General features: G+C 40.2%; 1 protein-coding gene across 1 annotated transcript in view; it reads right to left on the minus strand.

Annotated features, from left to right (window-relative positions):
- Dh31 (diuretic hormone class 2) overlaps positions 1-26,970 on the minus strand; it is a 137,120-nt gene that overhangs the window by 59,477 nt on the left and 50,673 nt on the right. Inside the window, exon 2 of the mRNA XM_083120081.1 lies at positions 5,192-5,313. Coding sequence (XP_082976207.1) covers positions 5,192-5,283 — 92 coding nt within the window. The 5' untranslated portion in view covers positions 5,284-5,313. The remainder of the gene's footprint in view (positions 1-5,191; positions 5,314-26,970) is intronic.

A 26,970-nucleotide genomic window follows, 5' to 3' on the forward strand; every position in this document is an offset into this window, starting at 1 on the left:
AGACGGGGTGCTACACTTGAGCAAAAAACTCATATGGGCATGTTGAGCTAGGTTTAAGTGTAGCCAAATCTGCTTGAGGGGGGCTCATCATTTGTACGCTATAAGTGCGCTGGTTGTAGCATCAATTATACTACTAAATGAAAAAATGAAGACATGGCCAAAATTGTGCGTTAAGTACCAGACGACTGCAAAGACTTTTATGACATTATTTTATCAAGGCCTACATCCGTGCAGTCCGCATATGATGAACATTCTGATAGTGACTAGCAATGCTGTACAGAGAATACTGTTCAAGGTAATGATCATGTTACAAGTTCATCTGTACTTGAAGAAAATGATGTGTTACTTAAAATTTGTTATCGAGACTTGTTAATGTGAACATTTTTATTGGTCAGAACACTTATCTTGCATTCATAGTAATGCTATATCAACTAATAACTGGGCTGTAATATTTAAAAAACTGCATTTATTGCTTGCTACGTTTAAGTGAACAATTTACAAAAAGTATTGCTTTGTATTATAATTTCAGAATAGAAAGTTTATTTTATTTTTTTTAATTAATACAGTATTCTGAGCCACAGAAATATTTCGTTGATTTCACAAAATATACACTATGTGGAATATTTTTCTTCTTTCTCTGACGCATTCAATTCTCGACTAGGCATTCAGACTATTCCTCTTATGTACGAACTGAAGTGAATTGTACGGAACCGAAACAGGCTCTTGTGGGTTACTTCCCTTTCAATTTCCTTTCAATTAACTTGTCAATGGCAGTCTGCGTTGTGGTGTGCCGTACCGTGTCGGCCGTTCATAACCGGTTTTCTTCCCAAAAGCTTCATTCTATGAATCAGTCAGAAGTTCGATTCTTACAGTCGACACTTAATATTTGTCGTATATTCACAATGGAGCCCTAACGATAATAATCTTTGTCGCAAACACGGAACAAGAAAACAAGAAAAAGATGTAAAATAACCTAATTGTTATTTTTTTTCAATATTGATGCAGCATCATAACAAAAGCTCGACGATGTTGAAGCGGATTGCAGAAAACGCGCAAATGATCGATTCTGTTGTTATCGCATGGCCATATACACGCGTAAGTGCTCAAAGAATAGGAATACCGCTATGGTTCAACACCTAAAACTGAGGTTCCCAATGGAGATCGAACTAAGATGATTCGAGCTGCCGGAAGACCTCTAACTACTTATCGCTGTGGAGAGACTGTAGTTTATCTGATAACAAAATTCATATCCATATACCACGCGACAAGGTCTGGTCATGAAAAATCATACTCATATACCAAGAGTGCTGGAGATTACAATAAACGGTGTGAGTATCAACTAGACTGCTCCAATAAGCATTCTTCGCTCGGGCAGCAAATAGTTCGCATGGACGGCGCTAGATAGTGTACAGAAGTGACAGCTTTTTCTTCACAAAACGAGTGATACACACGAAACGCCCAGTAGTACACGTATAACCGTCATGTCTGTGGTAGTGGGCCCTCAAATATGGATCGTGAAAAGAAAGTCGCAGTGTGATTAAAACTTAAGTGAACATAGTTATCATCTCTACGTTAAAATGTAGTTTATCTATCTTACCAGTACATAGTGATATATGGAAATGAAATAGATGATTATGGGCTGAAACTACCAGGGCGGATTTTTACATATAACTATATTTCTACGATTATTGCAACATTGAAATGTTGATTCTGTACGACCGAGTAGGAGATTCGAACGAGTATGACTCACTGAAAGTAGCACCATGCAGTACTCTAGTATCTACATTGAAATATGCTGTTCTTTAGCTAAGAACTAGAATTGAACTAACGCCTGAAATATCAAACAAAATCGTCAGTTTGGAGAAGAACTAAAAATTACAAGGCATCAGTGACACGAAGCTAGAGGAGAGAGGAGAGGAGTTTGTTCAAACAAAAAATTTACATGTAAAAGCTCCGTATTTCACAAAATTGTATAATTTGTCTCGTACTGTGGTATCATTTAAAAATAAAGCAAGAAATAAAAAAAAAGTGTGGTTTAAAGAGAAATTGTGGGGTGGGAGTATGAATTCTCGTAGTATTCCACACAGGTTCAGAGCAGCTGATCCCATATTTATACAAGATCAAAACTTTCCCAAAGTTGCCTGTAACATTTGTTGTGTTTACGTTCCTAACCACGCAGGAAAAGAAATTCCCGAGACGCTCTTCAGCTAAAGTTCAACATTTAACGAAGCGCGAACAAGGTATACATACACGCACGTCTCTTGACACAGGATTTCTCTCTCTTGGCGAAACAACCACCCGGAGAACTGCAGATTTATTCCGGGAGGATTAATTCAAAACTACCCTCGAGCACGAAGCAATACATCCGAGAAACAAGCTGCATGAGGTATTTCACACTAATGCTCCTATATACACTACGGTAATTTTTTTCTGCCGGCACGAAAAATCGAAAGAAATGCAAACAAATATGTACACAGCGTTTATTGTTAGCTTTGCATTATAATTGTACCCACAGCAAATCAACTTTTGGAGAGTACCAGAACTTTTTTTTTTTTTTTCGAGAAAAAGACGTCACGTGACAACCGTGATAAATCGGACAGGGTGAGAGGAAGGGATAGATGCACAATAGAGCTAAGTATGCCGGCCTCTATGGCGGAATGGTTAGCCTGGGGCGCTACGTCAGGGGTTCGATGTTTGAATGTTTGGCAAGACATAGGTGTATGTATCTTCCATCATTTCATTCATCGTTTTCATCATTTACACTGATCATAGCAATAATTTGTAGAAGTATAAATGGAACGTGAATATCTAAAAGTAAAGAGAAATGGAAGGACGTAAAGGTCTGCATTGTTACCAAATGCTTGGATGTTGTAGCAGACGAATCCAAAGGGAATACAGGAGGAAATAGTAAAGAACAGAAGATAAACGGTATTGAATAGAAAAAATGAACTAGCAAACAGTACGTTGATTCATTGATTAATTGATATGGTTATTTTACGTCGCTTCTTCTCTACATTTGGCTAATCGGGACAATGAGAACGAATGTCGAGAAGATGAAATTGATGAAAAACTATCACAAATACGTGGACAAGACAACAGAAGTTCCACAGACGATTATACTTGCTGTGGGCCCAGACACCAGAATCTCTTTAGTCTGCTAGAATGCAGTCGAGGAAGTGCAAGAATGGTCCACTATTGCCTTCTGAATGTCCACTCCTTACATCTTTTGCAAACAGTACGCGTTTCCACGGCATCGTATATAAAGCTTTCTTGACGATGTTCGCAGAAAGTCCTGTTTCATTGTTCTGTTTCCAATTGATGGGGAACCAGAAGCGCACATACTAAGATGTACTTTTTAATAACACTTTTTCCTCGGGATATTTTACTCCAGAGGAACTGGCTGCTTCTTGAACTGCAAATCCACATGTGTCTTTGTATGTATTTTTCGTCAGGACATTTTTTCAACTTCTAAAATATTTATTGTCAAAACTGGTTTTCGAATTAAACCGAGATGTAGATTGGAGATTGAAAATTTGCATTCAAATGTAATTCGAAATGTGAAAGTTTGAACATAATCTACGCAGTATAGAAATCAATTAACCTTCAGAAGTCAAATTAAGTGCAATTGGCTTAAGTCACATTTATCTGATGTTCGAAACATTGAAGATTAGGACAAACATTCAGACACATTGTTTGTGTATACTACTATACATGATACATGCATACGAGGGCAGCTGGAAAAGTTTCTGCAAACTACCACCGACAGTAGCGCTAGTGTTTCGCTATTATAAAAATCGGAAGAATAGAACATTTTTATGTTTAAATTATCTTTCATTGTTTGTTTAAGCCTGTTCATTTATTTTTCACAGCAGTTTGAAGAAGTAGTTTCGTGTGAGAAATGGAAATTTATCGTGAACACTTTCAGGCAATGATTTTTTATGATTTCAAATGTAGTTTAACACCTAAGCAATGCATCGAGTGACTTCATTTGGCTTTTGGGGATGAAGCACGATCCAATAGGACTGTGTACAATTGGTTTTTTTATTCCAGCGGGGTCGCACATTTCTCAGTGATGAATTTCGTGAAGGTCGTCCATCCACATCTGTTGTTGCCAGTAATATTGATGCTGTGCGTGAAATGATTGATAGAGATCGGCATGTGACATACCGTGAGATTCAGGCATCCTTGAACGTTGACATGAAAGCAATACATACGATTTTGCATGGTCATCTGAACGTACGGAAACTTTCAACCCGTTGGATCTCACAAAACTTGACCGAAGCTTAAAAACAGGCTCGTATAAATTGGTGTAAAGAAATGCTCAAAAAAATTCAACCAAGGCAAGTCAAATTTGGTGTACTACATCGTTACAGGGGACGAAACTTGGATCTATTCATACAAACCCGAAACTAAACAGCAATCCACTATTTGGGTGTTTCAAAGTGAGTCGAAACCAACAAAAGTTGTTCGTTCGAGGAGTGCTGCTAAGCAAATGATTGCTTGTTTCTTCTGTTATACTGGACATGTGGCAACAATAGCTTTAGAAGATCGAAGAACTGTAAATGCTGAACGGTATACAACAATTTGTTTGTCAGAGCTCATCAATGAATTGCGTAAAACAAACCCAAATCGTCGCATTATTCTTCACCACGACAACGCCAGTTCCCACTCAGCCCACCAAACTGTTGATTTTTTGTCCAGTAAAAATGTATTATCCGTACTCACCTGATTTATCACCTAATGGCTTCTTTTTGTTCCCACACATGAAAAATAAGATGCGTCGTGAGCGATTTGCGACGCCTGAAGCAGCTGTTGACGCATTCCGAACAGCGGTTTCTGAGGTATCAGCTTCAGAGTGGAAAAAATGCTTTCAAAATTGGTTTGAGCGTATGCAAAAGAGTATCGAGATTAAGGGTTAATACTTTGAAAAACAATAAAGCCATTCCCAGAATTTCACATGTCTTTTTTCATAATGATTGCAGAAACTTTTCCAGCAGCCCTCGTATATTTTTTTCAGGGATATGTATGTGCAATTTAAGCACACGACATGCAATTTTAATTTAATCTAATGAACTTTTCATGATCATTTAAATAGTTTAAAATTAATAAAATATTACTTTTAGATAATTAAAATTTACAGTGTAACATTAGAAGGCATCCTTTACAAGATACTACTACACTTATTACTTACCTATTGACGGGTGCACTTTGGGAGATCTGGACGCTGAGGAATAAAACGGCTCCAAGCAGCAGGGAGTAAGAGGCCAGGGAAGTTGGATTCATGGCTGTCTGATTGAAGATGGGCTGGAAGATCTGGAAATATACATTCATTTGTCAGATACTCGGTCGTAAGACAATGAAATGTGTAATATTACAGATGAACTTCACACTAATACTGAACGCTAGTTCCTTAATTTAGAGAGAACCAAAGCATTATCTTGATTTATTAAAATTGGTGTATTTACTTCGTAATAACCGTAGAACTGCACATGTAAAGTATTAAATGGCTTCGTTGTGCTATGTGCTCCACCACCATACTTTACCGAGGTAGACCGAGACAGAAATATTGCGTCATAAGTAGACCTCGAATTTTAGGTTTTTAACCTATTTTTCCTTTACAGGTATGTAATAAATAATAAGTTATGTCAGCGTTTCGTTAAAAAACGCAACAACTGATGAAGTTTTATAGTGTCTAAAACACTATTTTGCTTGTTAGAACCTATTTTAGATTCATGCACCTAAATCAAGCCTTTTTTAAAAGGTTTTTTTATATTTTTAAAGGTTTTACAGGAATTTTATTATCACACAGAGGCATTTACTTTGTTTGGTCAAGAAAAAAATCAATGACGAACGTGTTTGAAACGTACTCTCTGTCGATTTTCCTTTCTCCAAGTCTATGTTGATTTTTCAAAGCTCTAAACAAGGCAAGATGTTTGATGCCACTGTTACCTGTACAATCCAAAGTGGTCTGATCTGTGTGGTCTTACTCATTTTCGCTTCACTTCAGTGCTTTGGGGCATTCACGCCTTGCAAACTAACATTTCAGCATTGAAGTTTGCATCACTGAGTATGTTTTTGTTGAAAGACTATATATTTTCAGCACATAAGATGATCCTCACAGACAAAATTGCGGAGTTTGACTGTGGATAACATGGAAAACATTGTTGCCTAACTATACGGCGAAGAGTGAATTCTAATAGCAAATATCCAATGGTAAGTTCTGCCATCGCCGTAGGGTTAGGCATAGCACACAACGTTATGGAAGATAGTGCGTATTTCAGGATATAGTTGTCCCATTTTCATTGCCGGTGACTATACCTAATCAGCATTTTTCAATAATTTTGAACTATTTTAAGTATTTTTAAACCTACTTCAGGATTTTTCGAGCCTAACTTAAGATTTTTAGGATCTATTTTAGGATCTTTAGAACCTATTTTAGGGTTTTTCGAACCTATTTTAGGATTCTAAAAGCACAATTTTAGAACCTAAAAATCCGTGGTCTAGTCATAAGCAAGCGTCAAATCTAGTTAATATTGCATAGTGACGAACACGGAACACGTGTAACAGAAAGAGGCAACTGCCACAGTGTGGATGTTCATAATTTCAGCGTTTTCGTTAAAAGATCGTGGCGATATTTAAATTTTGTTAACATTACTCATTATAATATATTATTATACTGGAAAGCAATATATATCTTACACGCATATGTCTAAATGAGTTGTGTATGTATTGTGACCCAAGATGTTCAATTGTTTAATTTCTTACTGTTCTACTTGTTGCATGGCACACGCAGACTTGTAATGCATCTTATTTTTGTTGCTTACCGTCGCTTTTATGTCACTTTTAGCCAATCGCGACCATGAGGATGATTGGTGATTAAGATGAAATTGGTGAAAGGCCACACAAAAGGACATCCATGCCTAGGCCGGGACTCGAACCCAGGAACTTCATTTACGAAATCGAAAGTCTACAACTTGACGCGCTCGGCTACAGAGCCTGCTTCAACACCTGTTGTTTGTTATTAATTTAAATTTATTGCATTTCTTAATTATGTGGAATTAATGCGATGTATTCTAGGTTTACCTCCAATCAAATTACACTGTATAAATCAATTTTGAATATGACGGAAAAAAAAATGTGTTAATAACATCTAGCTCTGAAATCTTGCTATCAGAGTGTAGCAAAATTTCGCATATTTTAGGCTTATGAAACGGACTCGCTTGAGCCTCAGGCATGTAAATCTAGTTGTACGCGACTCAAATGCGGAAGTTGATCAACATTTGCGTTAGCATAGAGCCACAAGCGCCTTGCTCTTTCCGTTTTAGAAGCTTCTCTGCCTCCACTTTATCGAAGCAAATTACGTGGCCATTTCTCTTTCCCTGCTTCGTTCCTGCTCTTCTGCTACGGAGGAAGCAAATACAAATAATTCAACTGTCAGATGCCCACTCGGAAACGCTCCTTTTCCATTAAGGAAAATATGAACCTCTCCCAAATGAAGATTGCCAGTCCTGTCAGAGAGTGTATTAGTCTTCAACGGAAGGAGGAGGAGCGGTTTATCCTTCGAAAGGGAGACTCCATGGTAACCACTGGTTAGCACTAACGTCATCATTATTATGAATACCAAACAGCAGCCCGCGAGCCCCTTGACGTGCCTTGACAGCTGCCTGCTTTCGCCTTTATGCAAAAGAGAAACCGCACGTTGGCCAATAAGTAGAATTTGTTTTGCGCTGTCCGAATTTTTATAGCCTTATTGGTTATTATTGTTTCTATTTCCACTTTCGTATTTTTCCTACTTCTTGGTTAATCGTGGCGAGGTAGGTGAATGATGGAGTAGATGACGGGACAGGGTTCGGTTCCTATAAGGATCAAACTCGTACCAAAGGCAGTCCGGGAACCCTGTTGTAAAAAGGTAAGCTATTTTTTTCTCTCTAGGAAAAATAAAGGAATATTTTGAATATAAGATTGCAGTAATTCTTGTGGTACGGTTCCTAAAAGTCTTGAAATGAACCGATATGTGTCCCGTATGTACTGTCAGGCACATATCTAGAAATATATTTGGGAAGCAAGTGTCTCAGAAATATTATTAATAATAGCATAACAAGAATAATAATATAAATGTTTGAATTAATATGTTAACATAATTTATAAGCCTATCCAATTAATATTGTATTGTTATTATTACATGAACATGTTAAAAGACGGTTTAAGAATTGAGACATAACCGTATGTATTCATTATCTAGCTCACGTGTAATTAAGATCGCCAAAATTTGTATAAAAACAACTGTCGTGGAAAGCAAATTAATGTGAAAAGATAAAGATATGAATATTTATTGTATAACAAAAAAGTATGTTAAATCCAGTTGACGAAAAGTAAAGTTTTTGATTTGTATTTAATGCATATTATTATAATTAGTAGTGTGCATAAATCTTATTTGAAACTGTCATTCAAAGCAGTATGGTCCCGGTTTAATTCTAGTGTTGCAGTAATTTTTGCCGAAATAAAAAACACTCGATTATACAACAAATACAAAACAAGTTATATCTTCATTATTTAATTTCCGTACTTCCTAAGTTTCTCCCTGTACCTCCCCAAAATACGTCCTTAGTAAAAGTTGAATCTTTGACGACTAAATGTTATTCATCGGTCGCCGAATAGCGACTAAATTAAGGAAACTGCAAAGGTGCGTCTGCTAACATTATTTTCTTGTAATAAACCAAACGGGCAAGTAAGACGAGAGTTGACGTGCGACTTATTGACGGCGTTGGCGATCGTGACTGCAGGACGCGTTGTCACTTTCCAGCGCTTGACTTCTCCGTCAGAATGCGCTGGCGATCGAGATACGGAGCCTTTTGTTCGTCGCTTTTGAGGAGAAACAAAAGGGTGGGGAGCAACACGGGATGCACAATGAAACGCGGACAACAGCGGAACAATCGCAGAGGAGGTGAAGAACCGGTTGGTACACGGAACAGCTGTTCCCGCGGCTAAGACAGCCTCGGCCGTGATGAAATCCACACACTAATGTGGACTTGCATCATCAATTCACTTTTCATCTGCTTGGGCAACTACCCATTAACTTTGTACCTCATTTTGATGTAGCCAAACCGTGCGAAATATGTAGGCTAAAAAACTGAACTATGTAAAAAATTAAGTAAATACATAGGTACGTCAGCAACTAGGTCACAAACGTTTATATATAAAATACTAAGTGAGATACTGGCTTGAAAACTGTTTTTATTTTTCAAGATAATCTCCACCAACATTGATACACTTATCCCATAGCTTTATCATTGCCCCAAACCTATTGGATAATAGTTTATGGGCTGCTGTCCCAGTCGCAGTGGATCTCACGTCCAACATCATCATCCATGTAACGTTTGCCGCCACCTTGCGCACACGTTTATGGGAAATTCAAACGGTCATGGATTATACTGTAGGCGTAGGGCGTAGGCTAAATCATGAGAACACCCTATTGCAGTTGCTATGCTGTCTATCGTCACTCGCCTGTCAGCTAGAATCATCTCATCCACCCTTAATATCTCCACCACGAGTACGGTCGCTTCTTTTAAACTGAGCTGCCCATGCGTGCGTCTGCCACTTGAATATCAAGCTGGATTGTGCTGCCACCTAATGACACCTTTATAAACTACTCACTACTATTTTCAGCTATCCGACATTAGGTTGTGACATATTTAGCGACTTCCCCTCGTACATTAAAACATATTTCGACTTTCAAGTTCGGAGCCAATTAATTGTCCTAAACATGATGGTCCAACTTCGAAATTTTGGAAATCTGACAGAGAATCTCACCTACAGCGAATGACGTCCGAATGTCTCCCGGTGATGTTAGTTGTCTGTTCGCTACTCCCATGTGCAGTTATGAAACAAATCTTGTACACGAAACTCTTATAAATATTTCATTTATGAAATAAGTCTTACGACATAATATGTCTCATAATAATGTCTTATATGACGAGGATATTATTTTACACCGATACATGGGTGTGATACGGACAGATTAAGCCCAGGTCGGAAGGTTAATGGCCATACCGGAACAGTTAACTCTTGGGCTGATGATGTCAATAAGTTAGCTGTCGAAATAGGGATCAAAAAAATTACGGAGAGGTCGATCATTACAACAGGACTTTTGAAACAGAAAACTTGATTGTAGCCGGGGGCCAGTGACTTGCCGTTCATGTTTAAGAACTGAGAGAGAACGAAACGCAGCTCGCAAATCAATTTAATCACATTTTGTTCTTTTCCTTTTTACTTTAGACCTATTATTTTTTTCTGTGATAGGAAGGTTGCTCTCAGGGCGGGGTTTCAATTAAAGTCGATATACTCAATGGAGAGGTGTGCAGAATGAGATAAAGAGAAACATAAATACAGCGAGAGAAAACTAGAATATCGAGAGAGAACTGGAAAACGAGAGAGAGAGAGAGAGAGAGAGAGAGAGAGAGAGTTGTAAAAAGATGAAGAGAGAGAAAGAGAGAGTTAGAAGACAATAACGAAATAGAAATCGAGGTAAAAGACGTAATGAGAGACAGGAAATTAGGAAGTAGAGATGCATAACGTGAAGGGGCACTTGAACAGTGTAAACATTCATCTGGTTACTTTGTTTTCGGTGTTTGAACAAACAGGTTGAGGCTGTGGTTACGGTACTATGGCATATGTTGCTAACGTCCTAACCACCAATTTCCCTCTTGTAACCGCTGCGGTTACCCAAGTTTCGATCACCGATACGGTGTGTATATGACGCAGTCTTCCGTGGAAAATGCGCTAACCTGTTGCTTCGGGGAAGGCACTTTACTGGATCTAAAAGCAATACGAGGGTCACTATTTATATTTTGAGCCTAACAATGAATAAACAGGAATTTGGCATTGAAAACTGCTTTATTGTTTTTCGAAGTATTCTCCTTTATGGTCAATACACTTTTGCATTCGTTCGAACCATTTGTCAAAGCAGTTTTTCCAATCTTCTTGAGACACCTCCATAATATGGTTTTTGAACGCATCAACGGCGTCTTCCGCCGACGAAAATCGTTGTCCACGCAATTTATTCTTGACATTCGGGGACAAGAAGAAGTCATTGGGTGACAAATCAGGACTGTACGGCGGATGACCCATCATCTTGATGAAGAATGATCCGACGGCGTTTGTTTGTTTTCCGTATTTGACCGAAGACCTCTGGCAAACAAATTGTTGTGTACCATTCAGAGTTGACCGTTCTACGTTCCTCTAAAGGCACAGTTGCCACATGACCAGTTTTCCCGAAAAAACAGGCGACCATTTGTTTCGATGTGCTTCGAGCGCGAACAACTTTTGTTGGATTGGGTTCATCTTGAAACACCCATACAGTCGACTGCTGTTTACGTTCCGGCTCATATGCATATATCCATGATTCGTCACCTGTTACAATCTTATATACGTCTTTTGAAGCACCACGATTGTATTTATTGAGCATTTGTTTGCACCAATTGACGCGAGCGTCTTTTTGAGTTTTTGTCAAATTGTGTGGGATCCAACGAGAACATACCTTTCTCACAGCTAAATGATCATGTAATATTTTATATATGCTGGTGGAACTAATGCCTATGGTTGCCTCAATCTCACAGTATGTCACATGACGATCTTGCAGTATTAGGTTTTGCACAGCATCAATGTTTTCTTGAACAACAACTGATTTTGGACGACCTTCGCGAATCTCGTCGGTGAGCGAATGGCGGCCACGATTAAATTCGTTATACCAGCGTTTCACAGTGGCAAAGGATGGGGCTTCATCGCCAAATGTGGAAGTAAGTTGATCTATGCACTCTTGTCTTGATAATCCACGTCGAAAGTCGTAAAAAATCATCGCACGAAAATGTTCACGAGTTAATTCTATTTTATTGTTGTCGCGCAATCTCCAAGGCAACATAAACAACACAAATCAAGCTATTGACAAAACATTTGAAGTACGTTATGGTCAATAATGCCAGACGATTCCGTGCAAACGTCAAATCGCGCCTAACTTCAATCAGTGTTGCCAAGGCTCAAAATATAAATAGTGACCCTCGTAACGTTTTACCAAGCACAAGAGCCAGCTAGGGTTATCAATACATGTCGTGAAACCACCGGCTCTAGGTCGAATGTCGAGCATTGCGTGGATGGTTCTTCGTGATGTTTCCTCACCAATTGTTCATCATTGTCGCGATTATCAAAGAGATGGCAGTAAGAGACGTAAAGATTAGACTGCATGAGAACTTGCTGTTACTAAACTCTGCGAGACAAGGGTCAACCTGCTTTTTCATTGGTCAATTCGTGGCCAGAGCATCGAATCCCATCGGCCCTGTTTTCCACCTTTAGAGCCCGACACTTCTTTTCAAGTAGCTCGCCAGACTCCCGGGTTCGAATCGCGACCTGGACATGGGCGTCCTTTTTGTGTGTCCGATAATCAATTTCATCATATCATCACTTATCCTCATCGTCACGATTAGCCAAAAGTGGCAGAAAAGCAACCCTAAATAACAAAAATACAAAACAAAATTCGTACAGAAGTAGCTCGCCGATTGTCCTCAGACTGCCGGTGGGTCAGTACCACTTGACGTGCGTCCACGTGTAGACAATGCAGTCTGATTTGATTTGTTCTTTAGCGTCTCAATTAGATTACCTGTGCATCAAATGTATTTAAAGCAAATCAACCACAACAACCTACAGTTTAAAGCGGGTCTGAGCCGCTGTACAATGTGCATGGCTGTACAAGGCGACAATGATAGCCGAGAATCAATATGAATGTATAACTTTTCTATACGCATCTAGTATTTGAGACATTGGTCGCAGCAATATTAAACTGTATATTTCCATTGAATATAATGCAAAACATACTTAACATATTAATCCCAGAACAATAGGTAGCAATGAGAGTCGCACGAAAAGCCTCTGCTGGTCGGATGTGTACTATGGGCAGTAGATTGGGCAACTCTACATTAGATGACGCAAACGACAGAGCAAACACAATTGAACGTCCTTGCTCCAGTCGGGGATCAAACTCCAGAGCTTACGGAAGCGAGCCTTCCCGCCAAGACGCCACTCCTGAGCGTGCAAGTTCGTGGGCGATGCTCAGGTAATCAAAGTCGCTCTAGAGTAACTCCGGGACACTTAGGGGAGACCGGCATCCTTTGATTCCATCGTCCTCCTCAGCAGAAACCTAATGGCTTGGCGAGCGAAGATCGCAAGAGAGTTGATTAAGGGGAGTTAATTGCCGCAGCCTTAAACAAGAGACGGCGACTTCTCGCTCTTGGACGAAACGCTTGCTCGCCGAGCGCGAAACGATTTAATTGGAGGGGAGAGAAAAGAAGCAATTAGATTAATCCAAACACTCTTGGGAGACGAAATTAATTCTCCTTTCCAAGCTCGTATTTGTTGCGCTTGTTACATGGGTGTTTGTATACTTCCTCTCACACGGTGATTCGTAAGTCCGGAAACCTTTTTTTTTTTTGACAATCACCACAGATAAACTATGCAGTGGATAGTGAAAATTCTGATGCCGTAATACAACAAACACTCTAAGGTTCTGTAGGAAACCAGACGAGTTCATAGTTACCATGGTTTGCCGCTAGAAAGCAGTAGAAGCAAATATATCTCTAAGTAAACGTGAGAAGGTGTTTTGCGCGTTGGAACACCTTGTCCGCTGTGAAGATTTCGAGTTGTCACAGGGATGACGCACGTGGACATGGAACAGTGGCTGATGCCACAGCTTACTGAAGGCAGTCAAGATTATATCTTTCAGATACATGGCTGTCCGGCTCATTACCACCAGGAAGTGTGACGGCACCTCAATGTCAATTTGCCTCAAGTCGAATAGAATGCGCAGCTCAGATGACGTGTGCATGCGATGGCCACCCCGGTCCCCTGATTTAACTCCATGTGATTTCTTCATCTGGGGATTCGCGAAGGAAAATGTCTTTGTTCCCCCAGACCCATCTAATCTCCAGGAACTTCGCAGCCGTATCTTTGCGACTGTGACGCTGATCGACCGTAATACGTTAATACGACGAAATGCAGTATCGGTTAGACATCTGCCTCACCAGCAAAGAAGGACACACAAAGCATTTGGCATCAGAATTTCCACTGTCAGTTGTATCGTTTATATTTAGTAATCCTCTAAAATGTTTCACAAGCTCATGAATCAGCCTGTGTAAAGCCTCTCCAAAAGGTGTAGACGAATGTGGAAGATATTCCATATCTAAGAATAGTGCAGAGTCTGTTAAATCGAGACTAGTTCTAGACCTTGAGCGCCCAAAATAGGGCCAGTATCCGCTTGCGCGATCATAGCTGACCATACATACGCTGAAAATAATGCTCACAAGATATTTGCCATCTTCCTCCTTCGTTACTCTTCATTCATTTTCTTCTTTTTTCCGTCATTCTCTTTCTTTTTCAATTTTCATCACTCTCTTTCTTGTACTTTCATCCTTGAATTCCTCAAAAACAGAACAAATTCTGTAATCCTGACATCCATTTGTAATGAACTCAAATTATAATGTTCCAATATCAACTTCCTCAAATGATCTTTAACAGTGCGTATGTACAGGGATGAGCAGAAATAAAACGAAGGCGTATCACTATAGCATATTATGTAAATGGAATAGATTATTCACATCTTGGAGATTAATTCAAGAGACAGAAGCAATTAATCTGTACACTTGTTGGAGATTAATTTAAACACAACACTCACAAACTGATACTAACCAACAATAATGTCTTTCAAGTGGTCACTTTGTGATGCTGCACAGCATTGGAGTCTTATCAATCGAGAGTATTGGGAAGCATGTTTTGAGGAGTGTGTTGTGAAACATCAGAAAATGACTTATTCAGACATAAGAATGGCTCACCGAATATTTATCAGTACTTGAAATTTACTTTTTAAATATAACTCACAAAGTAACTAATTTTGAAGTGGCTCAGGTACCTGTTACTTTACTGTGCGTTACTTCTACAGTTATTTTATTCTAGATAAGATAAAACTCGTGAAACGTATTGCGTGTATAAACTGTGAGCATCTGTTTTTACTTTTACTGATGACGGTCTTAAATTAAATTAATTTTCCTTAAATTATAAAAAGCCTCATATGTTTAAATACGAAATATACTCTTTGGCGGGGTGGTTTGGACACCGCTCTACGACGCCAGGTGTCCCGGGTTCGAATCCAGGTCTGGGCATGGTCGTTCATTGTGAGTTTCCCTTAATCCATTTCATCATATCAACACTCATTCTCATCTTCGCGATTAGTCAAAAGAGGTAGAAAAGCGAAGTAAAATAAACCGAACCAAATCAAATGAAACGAAATATATGAGCATTACGTTAATATGGATCCGCTCCGCGTAAAGCACTTAACCTTTCGATTTAAATTCATGGCGTAATTTTAAGTGCATAGAAGTTCGTACGATTAGGGAAAGGAAACACGTACGTACATGTGCATACCCCATTTTTTAACCTGTAGTTCGCCAACGGAGGAATTTTGAATAGACACTCGAACTAGATCCTTTTTCATCTGCATGCGGAGGGATATTTCTATGGTGGGATCATTTTCCTACAGCTGCCGATCACTCGACTCCTTCTTGGTTATTTCTGGATGCAGCCCAATCCGATGGATCTGGGATGACGGCCTTACGTCCATGCGCCGATCGAAAGCCTGGGTCAGTAAGCGTATCCTGTGGCGGAATGAGGAAAATGGGACTATTTTTTGTGCTCATTAAATCGCAAGCGATGAAGCCAGTGGCGATGTCATTATCCAGATCGTATTTCATAGACTAAAAACTTTTTCTTCTTTTAAATAAAAGAGGCGGACGTCCACACGTGTCCTCAAGGGTCATCTATTTTAATGACGAATCCATATCAGGGTACTGACACGTGTTGTCTTGATGTTAACATTGTGCTATTTTAGCAGGGAACTGTGGTTGGACTTTAGGTGTCATATTTTGAGTAAGCTCTTACTATTCCAACTTTAATTTTTCTTCAATTTGCGCCGATGAAAATTTAAACTCGTTACCTCCAGATCACTGCGCCCCAACAAATATATTGATTGATTTGGTTTATTTTACTTCGCTTTTCTTTCACTTTTGGCTAATCGCGAAGATGAGAATGAGTGATGATATGATGAAATGGATGAAGTGACACTCATAAAGGACACTTATGCCCAGGCCGGGATTCGAACACAGGACCTCTGCATGATGGCCGGCCACAACAAATATATGACTATACTCCCTCAGTACCTAGTGGTAACATTGTTACCTTGTGATTAAGTGGCCCCGGGTTAGAGAGGCACGTAGTGACTCTGATCCCACCTTAAACTTTAGATCCAGTCCCGATTAGACTATCTGATCATAAAACAAACTTTGAGAAATGAACTGAGCACAATCCCCATAGAGATTTATACTGGCTCTGGGGCTCACCCAGCCTGAAATAAAAATGGTTATCTGGGGGCAAACCCTGGGGGAGGGGTAAAGGTGGCCGGAGCGTTGTGCTGATCACATCACCTCCAAAATGGCCGAGATCGAAGAATGTGTGTGAGGCCTTACCCCCGTCATGGCATGGTGTAAAGTGTACGGGGAACAACAACAAAAAAGACTAGTGAAGGCGCCAAAGCCTCGTTGGCGAGCAAGAATTTAGTTTTCGGAGCGTAATAAGTGGAACTATACTCTGTCCCGGCTAGCTCTGGAACAAGGGAACGAAAACAGGCCTCTGCGCAAGTAGTGACGCGAGACGACTCCTCCAATGAAAACGTGAGAGGAAACGGGATCGCGTAGAGGGGGAAGCGATTGCAGTTACCAGCCTCGAGAGTTAGCTGGGACAGAGTTGAAAAGATTTGCCTCTTAAAGTTTTTCGATTCTCACGAGAATGTCGACACCGATATCCGGTAGTACTTACGAGTGTCAAGTTCCCTGAAAAGTCTACGAATTGAAAATTATTTCCTAACTGTACTTCCTGGAATATTCTCCAAGGTGCATGTTTCAGAACACAATTAGCATCCCGAATACCCGTGTCCAGGAGAGATCTTCCCGGAGTGCTCCTGGGATTTACCTGTCTTGTCAGATTCTCGCAGCGGAGTCAGGGGATCTCTCGGCCGAGTATATCAGGTTCCGTCATCCGTCCTTATCGGCCGGACGCGTTTGTTTGCCATGAAGGCCGGTCGTCACTTTCAATTATTGTCCTCCGCGGAAGACGCAACGCGATTGAAAAGGGACGCAAAAAAGGCCACTCCTCCTTTCCCTGTCTCTCGAAACACGTGACCGATATTCAATTTCTATATCGATTCGGCTATAGGTGCAACTTGGTGCGATTTGAAGGGAAAGTGGTTATTTTATTTCTTATGGTCGATACTGTTCTGTAAGAGGTCCCTGTTTACTTACAGTGGTTCGTCGTAAACTTTGTTCCCGAGTTCTAATTCCCAGCGTTCCTTGTCCAACCCCTTTCTGAAATACCGTGACCGAGCATGTTAAGTGGTCGATTGATTGATTTAGTTTATTTTAATTCGCGTTTTGTGCCTCTTGGCTAATTTGCGAAGATGGGGATGAGTGATGAAATGATGAAATTGATGAATGAACATTCACAAACAACCAAGCCCGACCGGTATTCGAACCCGGGACCCTTGGCGTTGCAGCGCGATGTGATAACCACTCGGCCACAGGGTCGGGCTTAAGTGGTTGACTCGCGATTTTTCAAGGTATGATACCCCATCTGTGAGGGTTAATTATATCCGATCATCATTCACCCTCACGGTCACGATCAGCCAAAAACTGCAGAAAAGGGTCCCAAATTAAGAAGCAAATACAAAATACAAATACCTCCAGATGTACCATGAATGAATATTAACATTCAAAATATAGTGCAATGCATAAGAATTTGAAGAATTTGGGAAATGATTCGCTGTCAGAAAATGGTAAATACTATATTTTTGGAGGCAGTAACATTTTGGGGGCTCCATCCTTAAATATGCCACTACAGTACATTATTAACTGAATGGACATGAAGCCTTCATGATGTTGCACAAGATGTTTTATGATTTAATCTTTTACGTTTGTATCAGAACTCTATTTCTCTGTGGAGCTGTTTGTTGACAACAACAAGGAATTTATTCATGTGATATATGCAATCATATGTACGTACACACACACACACACACACACACACACACACACACACACACACCATCATATATATATATATATATATATATATATATATATATACACACAGACGCGCATAGGCAGATCTGGCTGATTTTGAATAATAGACGGGATTATGAATCAAGATTAAATATTTATTCAAATTTTCGACAGCATTTATTTCCGTGTGATATTTGTGCAAGGAAGAATAAATATATCACTAACACTGACCGATTCTTGGTTTGCTAACACCCCTTCCAGGAACTAACATTCATTGGAACGCTGTCCGTCAAAGTCAATAACTGCTTCCATTTGACCTATCAGTATCGCAGCCATCATTTTGAACCTATGCATTAAACATTGCAAACATTAACGCAAGCAATGATCGGGAAGTACACAAATCAACTTTTAAAGATAACCCCTTGGAAATATGGGCCCCACAAGGGGATGGTCGGATGACCCTCTGTTGAACAAGGAAAACTTGTGGTTTTGTTCTTTCTTTTTTCTTTTGATTCTTTCTTTCTGTTTTTAACTTGTTGGTGGAGTCGGTTGGACGTCTGACTGCTACGCAAGAGACCCGGGTTCGAATCCCGGAATGGATGATCTTGAGTGGAAAGTTTTCGAACAATGTCCCTGCAAAGAGCGGCTCTCTGGGTCTCATCCAGCCAGTAATGAATGGGTAACTGAGAACCACGTTGGTGAGTAGAGGCCACTGGAGCGTGGTGCTGATGACAGCACATCCAATATGACCGAGATCTTGAATGCTTGGAACCCTACATCCACACACACTATGTACATTCTTGGCACGGTACAATGCACAGGGTAGGACGTAGCTTTACACTTTCAAATAGTCTTTTCTGTATTTTGGCCTTCCTTTGTAAATCTGTTCTTGCTTATTTATTCCATCTTTTCTCCAATATTTTTCAACTATCTTTCTGGTCCTTTACTTTCTTTTTCTCCTTACTCACTCGAACCCCTCTCTCTCTCTCTCTGTGGTCTTTCTCTATTTCTCTCCCTGTTTATTTCTTTCTCTCTGTTCAATCTATCATTTCCTCTTTCTCTCACTAAAACATTGATTTTACCGTCACCGGTAAGTATGACGTCACACATTTTTCTACATCTATATATCACACTTTCAAACACAACATTTTATATTTTGACTCCCTTCTCTTAAAAAGATCCGTAGGCGTCCATGTTTACTAAAATATTTGATTATTTCAAGTGCTTCACACTCATTTTTGTCTGAATAAAAGTGTGCAAGTCGCCAAGCACTAAACTATCTTGGGAAGGTTTAAAGCGTTGAAGTAAGAAGCCTTTGTTCGGTTGTTGCTTCCATTATTGACTATCTGTCACGAGGTTCTTTGTTCATGAGGGAATTTTCTTCCCACAGTTGTGATGAGGTCTTTTTTTTCAGTTGAAGAGATTACAAAAGACTTTTCTCCATTACCAAAGATGCTTTCCGCAGTAAGCAGCAAACATTTTAGAATAGTCGTCTCTTAACTGCCTGACAGTTTTCAAATTGCATTCCGGTGAACACGGTCACCATACGCATAATAAAGTTTCTGTGAGCGTGTGAAACGCGCTACATCGTCCGTTTAAAAATATTTTATTAATACATGTTGATATTTGTATCGGACAGTAAGGCTTGGCTTCGGATATTCCTATATTTATTTTCAGGGTGGTTTTAGTAAGGGGTGGGTGAGGGTGATTTCACCTCTTCTGGGTTAGTTGCAACTAGGCTAAGATTTATGGGGAGGGCCTACTCATGTTCTGAGTTTGAACTGAGGAAATGCTTTTGAAGAATACAACTAACTATCTGACATTAGTTGGGTTAAAAGTTTACAATACAATAGCCTGAGTGTTTGTTTCCTCTACGATATAGTTATTTGTTCTTTTCTATGACTTTTCTGTTTGGAAATGCATAATGTATGAAATGTACTAAACATTAAGTAAATTTGTGAAGTTATACAAGTTCGGGAATTTTAAGAGAGGTAGTTCAAGTGCGCTAGGACCTTTGTTGTTCCCTCCTGCTTCCCTCGAATTTCCTTCGAACTGGAAATTTTCCCAATACTACGATAATTCTTCTGCTGAATGCATTCTTCAGGCCTGTACATATTAGGAATAGGCAAAAACTCTCGTCTCAACCTCGTCTTGAGTCTCGAAATATGCAATATGAACATTATATACATCGTGTCACAAACTTTGACTGGGTATAGAGGTCACGAAGAACACACAACTTTTCTTAATATGGATTGTTTTTGTTTGATGCCTCGCTCCAAGCCCTCGAAAAACGGGCAGCACAATTTCACAATTGTCACCAATGGATTGACTTTATAATTAATATAAACAAGATATACGCGTGATTCAAAATGATTTGAACGATAAGAAACCGTTCCAGGAGCGATAAAACTTTATCAACAATTAAAGTTCTATGAAAATACTTTCAACCATATCCTCAAGTTTTGTTTGCAACAGTCGTCGTAGTTCCAAATTTCTTCACTAGGTGGCAGGGTGATAAGTTCCAAAATGGCTGCATGTGGTGCAGAGAAAGCTTTTTGCGTCCTACAGTTTCACGTTTGTCGGTCTGTTGTTAGTATTCAGCGTGAGTTTCATACAAAATTTCGTAAAGAACCACCATCCAAGAACTCCATATGTAAGTGGTATGATAAATTCAAGATAACGGGATGCATTTGCAAAGGAAAATCGTCCGGTAGATCGTCCACGTCTGAGGCAGATGTCGAAAGAGTTCGAGCTAGTTTTCAATGCAGCACCCAAAAGTCTACAAGGAAAGTGAGTCAAGAGCTAACAATGAATGCCTCGAGCAACTGTTTGGCGCGTAGTGCGTAGGCGTTTGAAGATGTATCCCTATTGCGTGCAGTTGTTACAACATTTAACACCTAATGATCACACGTCCCGCAAAAAATTTTGTGAGTCATTTCTAGTTATGCAGCGGCGACGATGATTTTATTGACAAACTTTGTTTCAGTGATGAGGCTACGTTCCATGTGACAGGAAGAGTGAACAAGAAAAATGTTCGCATCTGGGGGACTGAGAATCAGCATCAAATCGTTGAAGTTGTGCGTGATTCACCGAAGACGAATGTGTTTTGCGCCATTTCATCAACCAAAGTGTACGGTCCGTACTTCTTTCACGAGGAAACTGTGACTGGACAAACATTCCTACACATGCTTACTACATGGCTTATGCTGCAGCTTGAAAGTGACAGTGCAAACTTCATCTATCAACTGGATGGAGTCCCATGCCACTCTCATCGCCATGTTCTAAATTACCTTAATAACAGACTGCCAGACTGGGCGATCTACTCAAAATGATCAACAGTTACTACGTTGGCCACCAAGATCCCCGGATTTAACCCCCTGTGATTTTTTCTGTGGGGACATCTAAAAGACATTGTGTACAAACCTCCTCTACCCGCAGATGTCAATGAACTGAAAGAGCGCATTACTGCTGCAGTGTAAACTGTTGATTCGGACATGAGAGAAACGGGTCTGGGCGGAATTGGATTACCGAATTGATGTATGCAGGGTAACAAAGAGGGCTCACATAGAACATTTGGGAGATACTGTGTTCAAAATTTTATCAAAAAAACTTGGACAGTTTTAGGAATTACATGTAAAATTTAAAGCAATTTGGACAAAAATTAAAAAAAATATATAAGAAATTGAAATCGTTCACATCATTTTGAAGCAGCCTGTATTACTTCTATAAAATAAATAACCAGGTAGATAAGTTGGTATGTCTGAAAGATTAGCAAAATAAATTAACTTTGATTTAGTTTTTTTTTCAATATCATAGCAAAGTCTCGAACCAGACCGAGAGTCTCGAACACCAAGTCTCGGTCTCGTCTCGATTTTACAGAGGTGTGTCGCTGCCATCCATAAGGAATTGAAGAATGAAGAAACGTTTCGCGAAATTCTTGAAGAAACTCTTGCGCCGTTCGGACATGCTGACGCGTTGCACTCGGCCGTAACCTCGTCTCCTTTATTTTTATTTATTTGCTTAAGGGAAAGATGCTTCGGATCAAGCAATCTGTGGCTTCCAAAAGCCGCAAATGGGTCCATCAAGGCAGGTCATCGAGGTTCCGCAACGGCCATTAACTTCTTGATGGTGTCAAGGTCGAGTGGCCAGACGTCTTCTGCGAGCCCCCTCGTCCCCCGCTTATGAGTCGGGAAGAACAATGTACACATAATAAAATCCACGAAGGGTGGAGAAAAGGAGATTGGAGACGATGTGTGGGATGCTCCGGAATGCTTATCGAGCACCAAGTACTAATTGCCTCGCGATGGAACGACGCGATTGATAAATGAAGGACAATGGGTCTCCCAGGCCTACTTGGTCGCTGCTAGAGATGAGGATTATGGATGACCTAATATAACGGCATGAAGAACGCAATCTCATTGAGGTTTATTACCTTTAACGATTACATAGTAGAATGGTTACTTGACGTCATCAAGTTATTTCCATTTTTGTATTCCTTGCCCACTGACATCGTTGAATTCCAGAAAGTAGTTGGCTAAAAAGTATGGTGGTATTTAAAGGGAGAATGAGGGGATATTTCACCCATCTGGTTACCACATCTCCCTCTATGGTTGTAAATTTTAGTTTCTTGGGGAAGGTGACATATATATATGTAAGTATGTTTGTGTATAATATCCCAATGCTTTGAAAGAAGTTACTGGTAGTACACTTTATGCACAGGATAGGACTCACAGTTTAAAGCGGAATCCGAACCACTATGTGCCTACAGGCGACACCAACTCTATCACTCATACCATCGTCGTGATTAGTCAAAAGTGGCAGAAAGCGACGCAAAAAATAACAATTAAATCAATCAATCAAGGTACAATCATAGTACCGAGAAGAGACAAGGCTCGGTCATTTCTGGAATTTCGAGACGAGGCCGTTTTTTAAAAGCATTTTGCATAACTAATTTGTTATTATTTTGAAACTGGAAGACAGACCGAGATGACAGCGAGACCTTTTCTATGAGAACGAGATAGGCATTTGAAACACGAGACGAGGCTCTTCATTCACGAGACGAGATGCCAACTCTCGTCTCATCTTGGTTGCATCCCCTAAAGTTCTTACTCTTCTAACATTTTCCTAGCAGACGGACTCCTCGAAAACAAACAGAATCTCCGAAGGCGCGTCATCTCAACCAGTTACCAACGACTTGCACTGCCAAATGTAAACAACTGTTTGCTCCGGATCCACGTTGCAACGTGTCGCTTGATGGAGGCAAACGGCCACTTAACAAACATCGTCCATGTTTATCCGCTCGCATCCGAGAGGAGTGCCTTGGGGCTTCCTGTCGGCACATGCACACACACTCGGGCGCAAACAACGCACTCGCTCGCAAAACTTCAGCAGGAATTTTAATACCGTAGGGGTTTTTTCGGGGGGATAATGAAATGCACGGAGAATACCTGGTGTATGATTTTTTCTCTACTGCGAGATGCAATCTCCCGCGACTCTCTCGTGGTGTGGGCGTGGAGATGTATTCTCGTGAGTGATCAAACGAGGAACCGCGACAGTAACGGGCCGAAAGAACATTCATCATATTTCCGGACTGAAACCAGCTACGAAAGATTTATGCTCTGAATTTGGTTCAAACGTGAGAAATTTGCAATGGTGTCAGCCAGAACGCAACATTCTGAAGAATAATTACAGTAAGTGTTAAGAGCTGGCTTATAACCAGAATCAGTAGTGATGGCAAGTAATATTTTTTCGGGACCTTGACGACGACGTTAAACCTTAAAAGTGGTCAGTTTTTCATTTGACCTCATTGGTCTCCTTGTCTCGTTCCTTATTCTAAGGTTTCTCAACTGTATTTTGTAGGAAGAGGACGAGATAGGGAATATGTATTTGTTTACTTGGTTTATTTTACTTAACTTTCTGCAACTTTAGGCTAATCACGAAGGTGGAGTGATGATATAATGAATGATAAAGGCACACTCAAAGAATGCTCAGGCCGGAATTCGAACCCGAAACTTCTGGCGTAGTAGCGCGCCGAGCTAACCACTCCCCCACGGAGGTCGGCAGCAGCGACAGAGAGAGAGAATAAAGGAAGTGAAAGGAGATAAATTATAGAAACATCAGAAAGAGAGAAGGGGAGGGAGAGAAAGAGTTAAGAAGAGAATGAGACAAAAATAGGGAGGAAAGCATGGAGTAAGAAATAGTAAAGAAAAGAGGAGTTAAACAAGGAGAAAGTCATTAAGGCTGATGAAAGAAGACGAAATGCTAAAAGAAAATCTACACCAATAAAATTTCCTTCTCGTAAGCCAAAATATTCCTTTTTTTGACCTTAAAATTCACAAATAAGAAATACGAAAAATAAAATAGAAAATAAATGGTCACTAATTGTAGGGTTTGTGAAGAACTTTCGTTGTAGGAGGCTGTAAATACGATTTCTGGGGTGCAAAGGAAAATTTAGCATCAAATTAGGTTTTTTAAAATATACTGCTGGACAAAGAAAACCGGACACTTTAATATTTGACATCTGAATTGCAATTACTTATGAATTACGCTCTCAGTTTGGTAGTTTTCTGTAACTTTCGTTTTTGTTCTAATTTAACTTATTAATGTATGTAGAACATCCTCAAAGTTTGTTTTCTGTTGAATATATTTCCAATAATTTAGTTAGCCTTCGAATCAGAATGTATGCGTTATCACAAAAAATGCAAGTGTCCGGTTTTTTTTGTCCAGCAGTATATTTTTTGTGTGAAGGGACTTGCGATAAATTTATGAAAATTTTAGGTGAGTTTGGGTAAATCGCTGATTAAATGTATACTTAATAATTTATTTCGTTTACGTGAGACACCAAATTTACAAACTTTGTTTTATCTTTTATTATGAATTAGATTTATGGCATGAAAATTCTTATACCTTTTAGCTCAATTACGATCTACTGAGTTTGAACAGAAATGAAAGACGTTTGCGCTCCACCAGAAGCGGAAGAACAGAAGCAAGCGTGATTACGAAATTAAATATTGGAATAATGGATTAGTAAATGACGTCTGATTTTCACATTTGTTGCTCCTGTAATTTTCGGATCCAAATTTCCACGTTCCTGGGAAAACTCCCTGCTTCGTACAAACGCTGAGTAGAGACAATGTTGTTGGTTCGGCTGGATTAATCAGAACACGAGGGCACTTTAAATGCAGTTCTTGCACTTTCGAATCCACATTTCCACAGTTAATCGGCAGAAAGACCAACCGGTCACCTCCCATGGCTCGATCAGCGGATGATCCCTCGTGAGAGGTCCTGGCGATTCAGTTTGTACGCGGATTAAACAGGTGGATGACGTCACTGGTTAGTTTCGACCCCGGAACTCTCGTTGCAGCGTCAAAAAAGTAGTTCGCGAGAGGACCTCACGGTCAGCGCACGTCGATCCCTAGAGGGAGGCAGACAGACCACAAAGTCTACGGTTACGAATGCGCCATTAAGAGGGGGGAAGAGGGTGGGCTTTAGCCCCCCCTGAGGATATTCGCTCAGTTTACCCAATACTTGCTGAGGACCCTGTTTCTTGATTGGATATGCATTATTGAGGCACCTCAGCACCGGGAGTGAACGTCCCCGCGGGATATCCTCAATTACCTCTTATGAATATGTAACCGTTAAGTATCGAGTTTCTGCATTTGCGTCTCTCACTTGGTTTGTGGGGCTTCTTTGAATAAGTAACAGAAAATTGCCTCCGCCGGATAAAGTTCGTTTTCGGTTGTGGTCCACTCTTATGTTATCTGCTCGTCTCCGAGTTGGTGCGTGCTTCTCGGTTGTATCCATGGTAACGGGATAATGTCCATACAGTGGCGGCGATTGGTTGACCAAAACTGGGGCGGGGGGGGGCAAAGATAGTATATTTCTCTTTGTGGATAAGATTTAGCATAGTGCGGGGGCAAAAGTGGCGAAAACTGGGGGGGGGGACTCGCCCCTAATCGCCGCCACTGTAAGTCCATAATTTATTGTAGTGGCTGTTCAGAAGGGAGTCATAATCCCCCGTGGAGCACTCTATTTACGGATACACCCTCTTGGGGAAGTTCCTGGGCACGCCACTGGTTTGTTGTAGATATCTCAAATCTCTTTATCCTCTTCAATTGAATCTTTCGGAAACTAATTTCATTTTATTACTAATATTGTATTTGTATTGGCTATTACATGTTCTTTTAGACCATTCTAGGTTAATCATAACGACGAGGATGATTTGATGGAGAAGCAGAAACGGAATGCCCTAAAAATGATTCCAATCCAGCACCACTGGCTTCACAGAGCGTTATGCATGTAACAAGGTAGAAAGCAGGAGCATATATTCTAGGTTAGCCGGGCTGTTTGCGGAGCTAGAAGTCCAGACACTACAGTACAAAAGGAAAATGGATTACAAAATGTGAATATTTTATTTTATTTGTATGAGAAGAAGGTGCTTCAGGAGTTTGCAACCTTTCTTCTCACGAGTTGGCAACCTCGCCTGGCTTCTTAAAAATTCCTCTATTCGAGATAGCTTAGGTCTAGAATCTAGCATACGCTGCTGGTAGTAAGGCATTTCTTCTTATGCCAACACCTTTGGAGGATACCGTTGTATGCCAGGATCCCTGTGATATCAAGTGTCTAAGAGAGTATAGATACATCTACCGAGGATAGACATGTCTACCAGGCCGCTTTATACAAGGAATAAAGTTAGGGTGAAAAGTAATGGAGGAATAGCTATCCACAGATCACTATGAGTTTGCTGCGAGTTGCTTGGAGACCACTTTGCCTGTCAACCCTGAGGAAAAATAGTGCCAAAGTGCTCTGCTTTTTTTTTCTTCTG

This window comes from Lepisma saccharinum, chromosome 3 (genome assembly GCF_977018435.1).
Source record: "Lepisma saccharinum chromosome 3, izLepSacc3.1, whole genome shotgun sequence".
NCBI classification, from domain to species: domain Eukaryota; kingdom Metazoa; phylum Arthropoda; class Insecta; order Zygentoma; family Lepismatidae; genus Lepisma; species Lepisma saccharinum.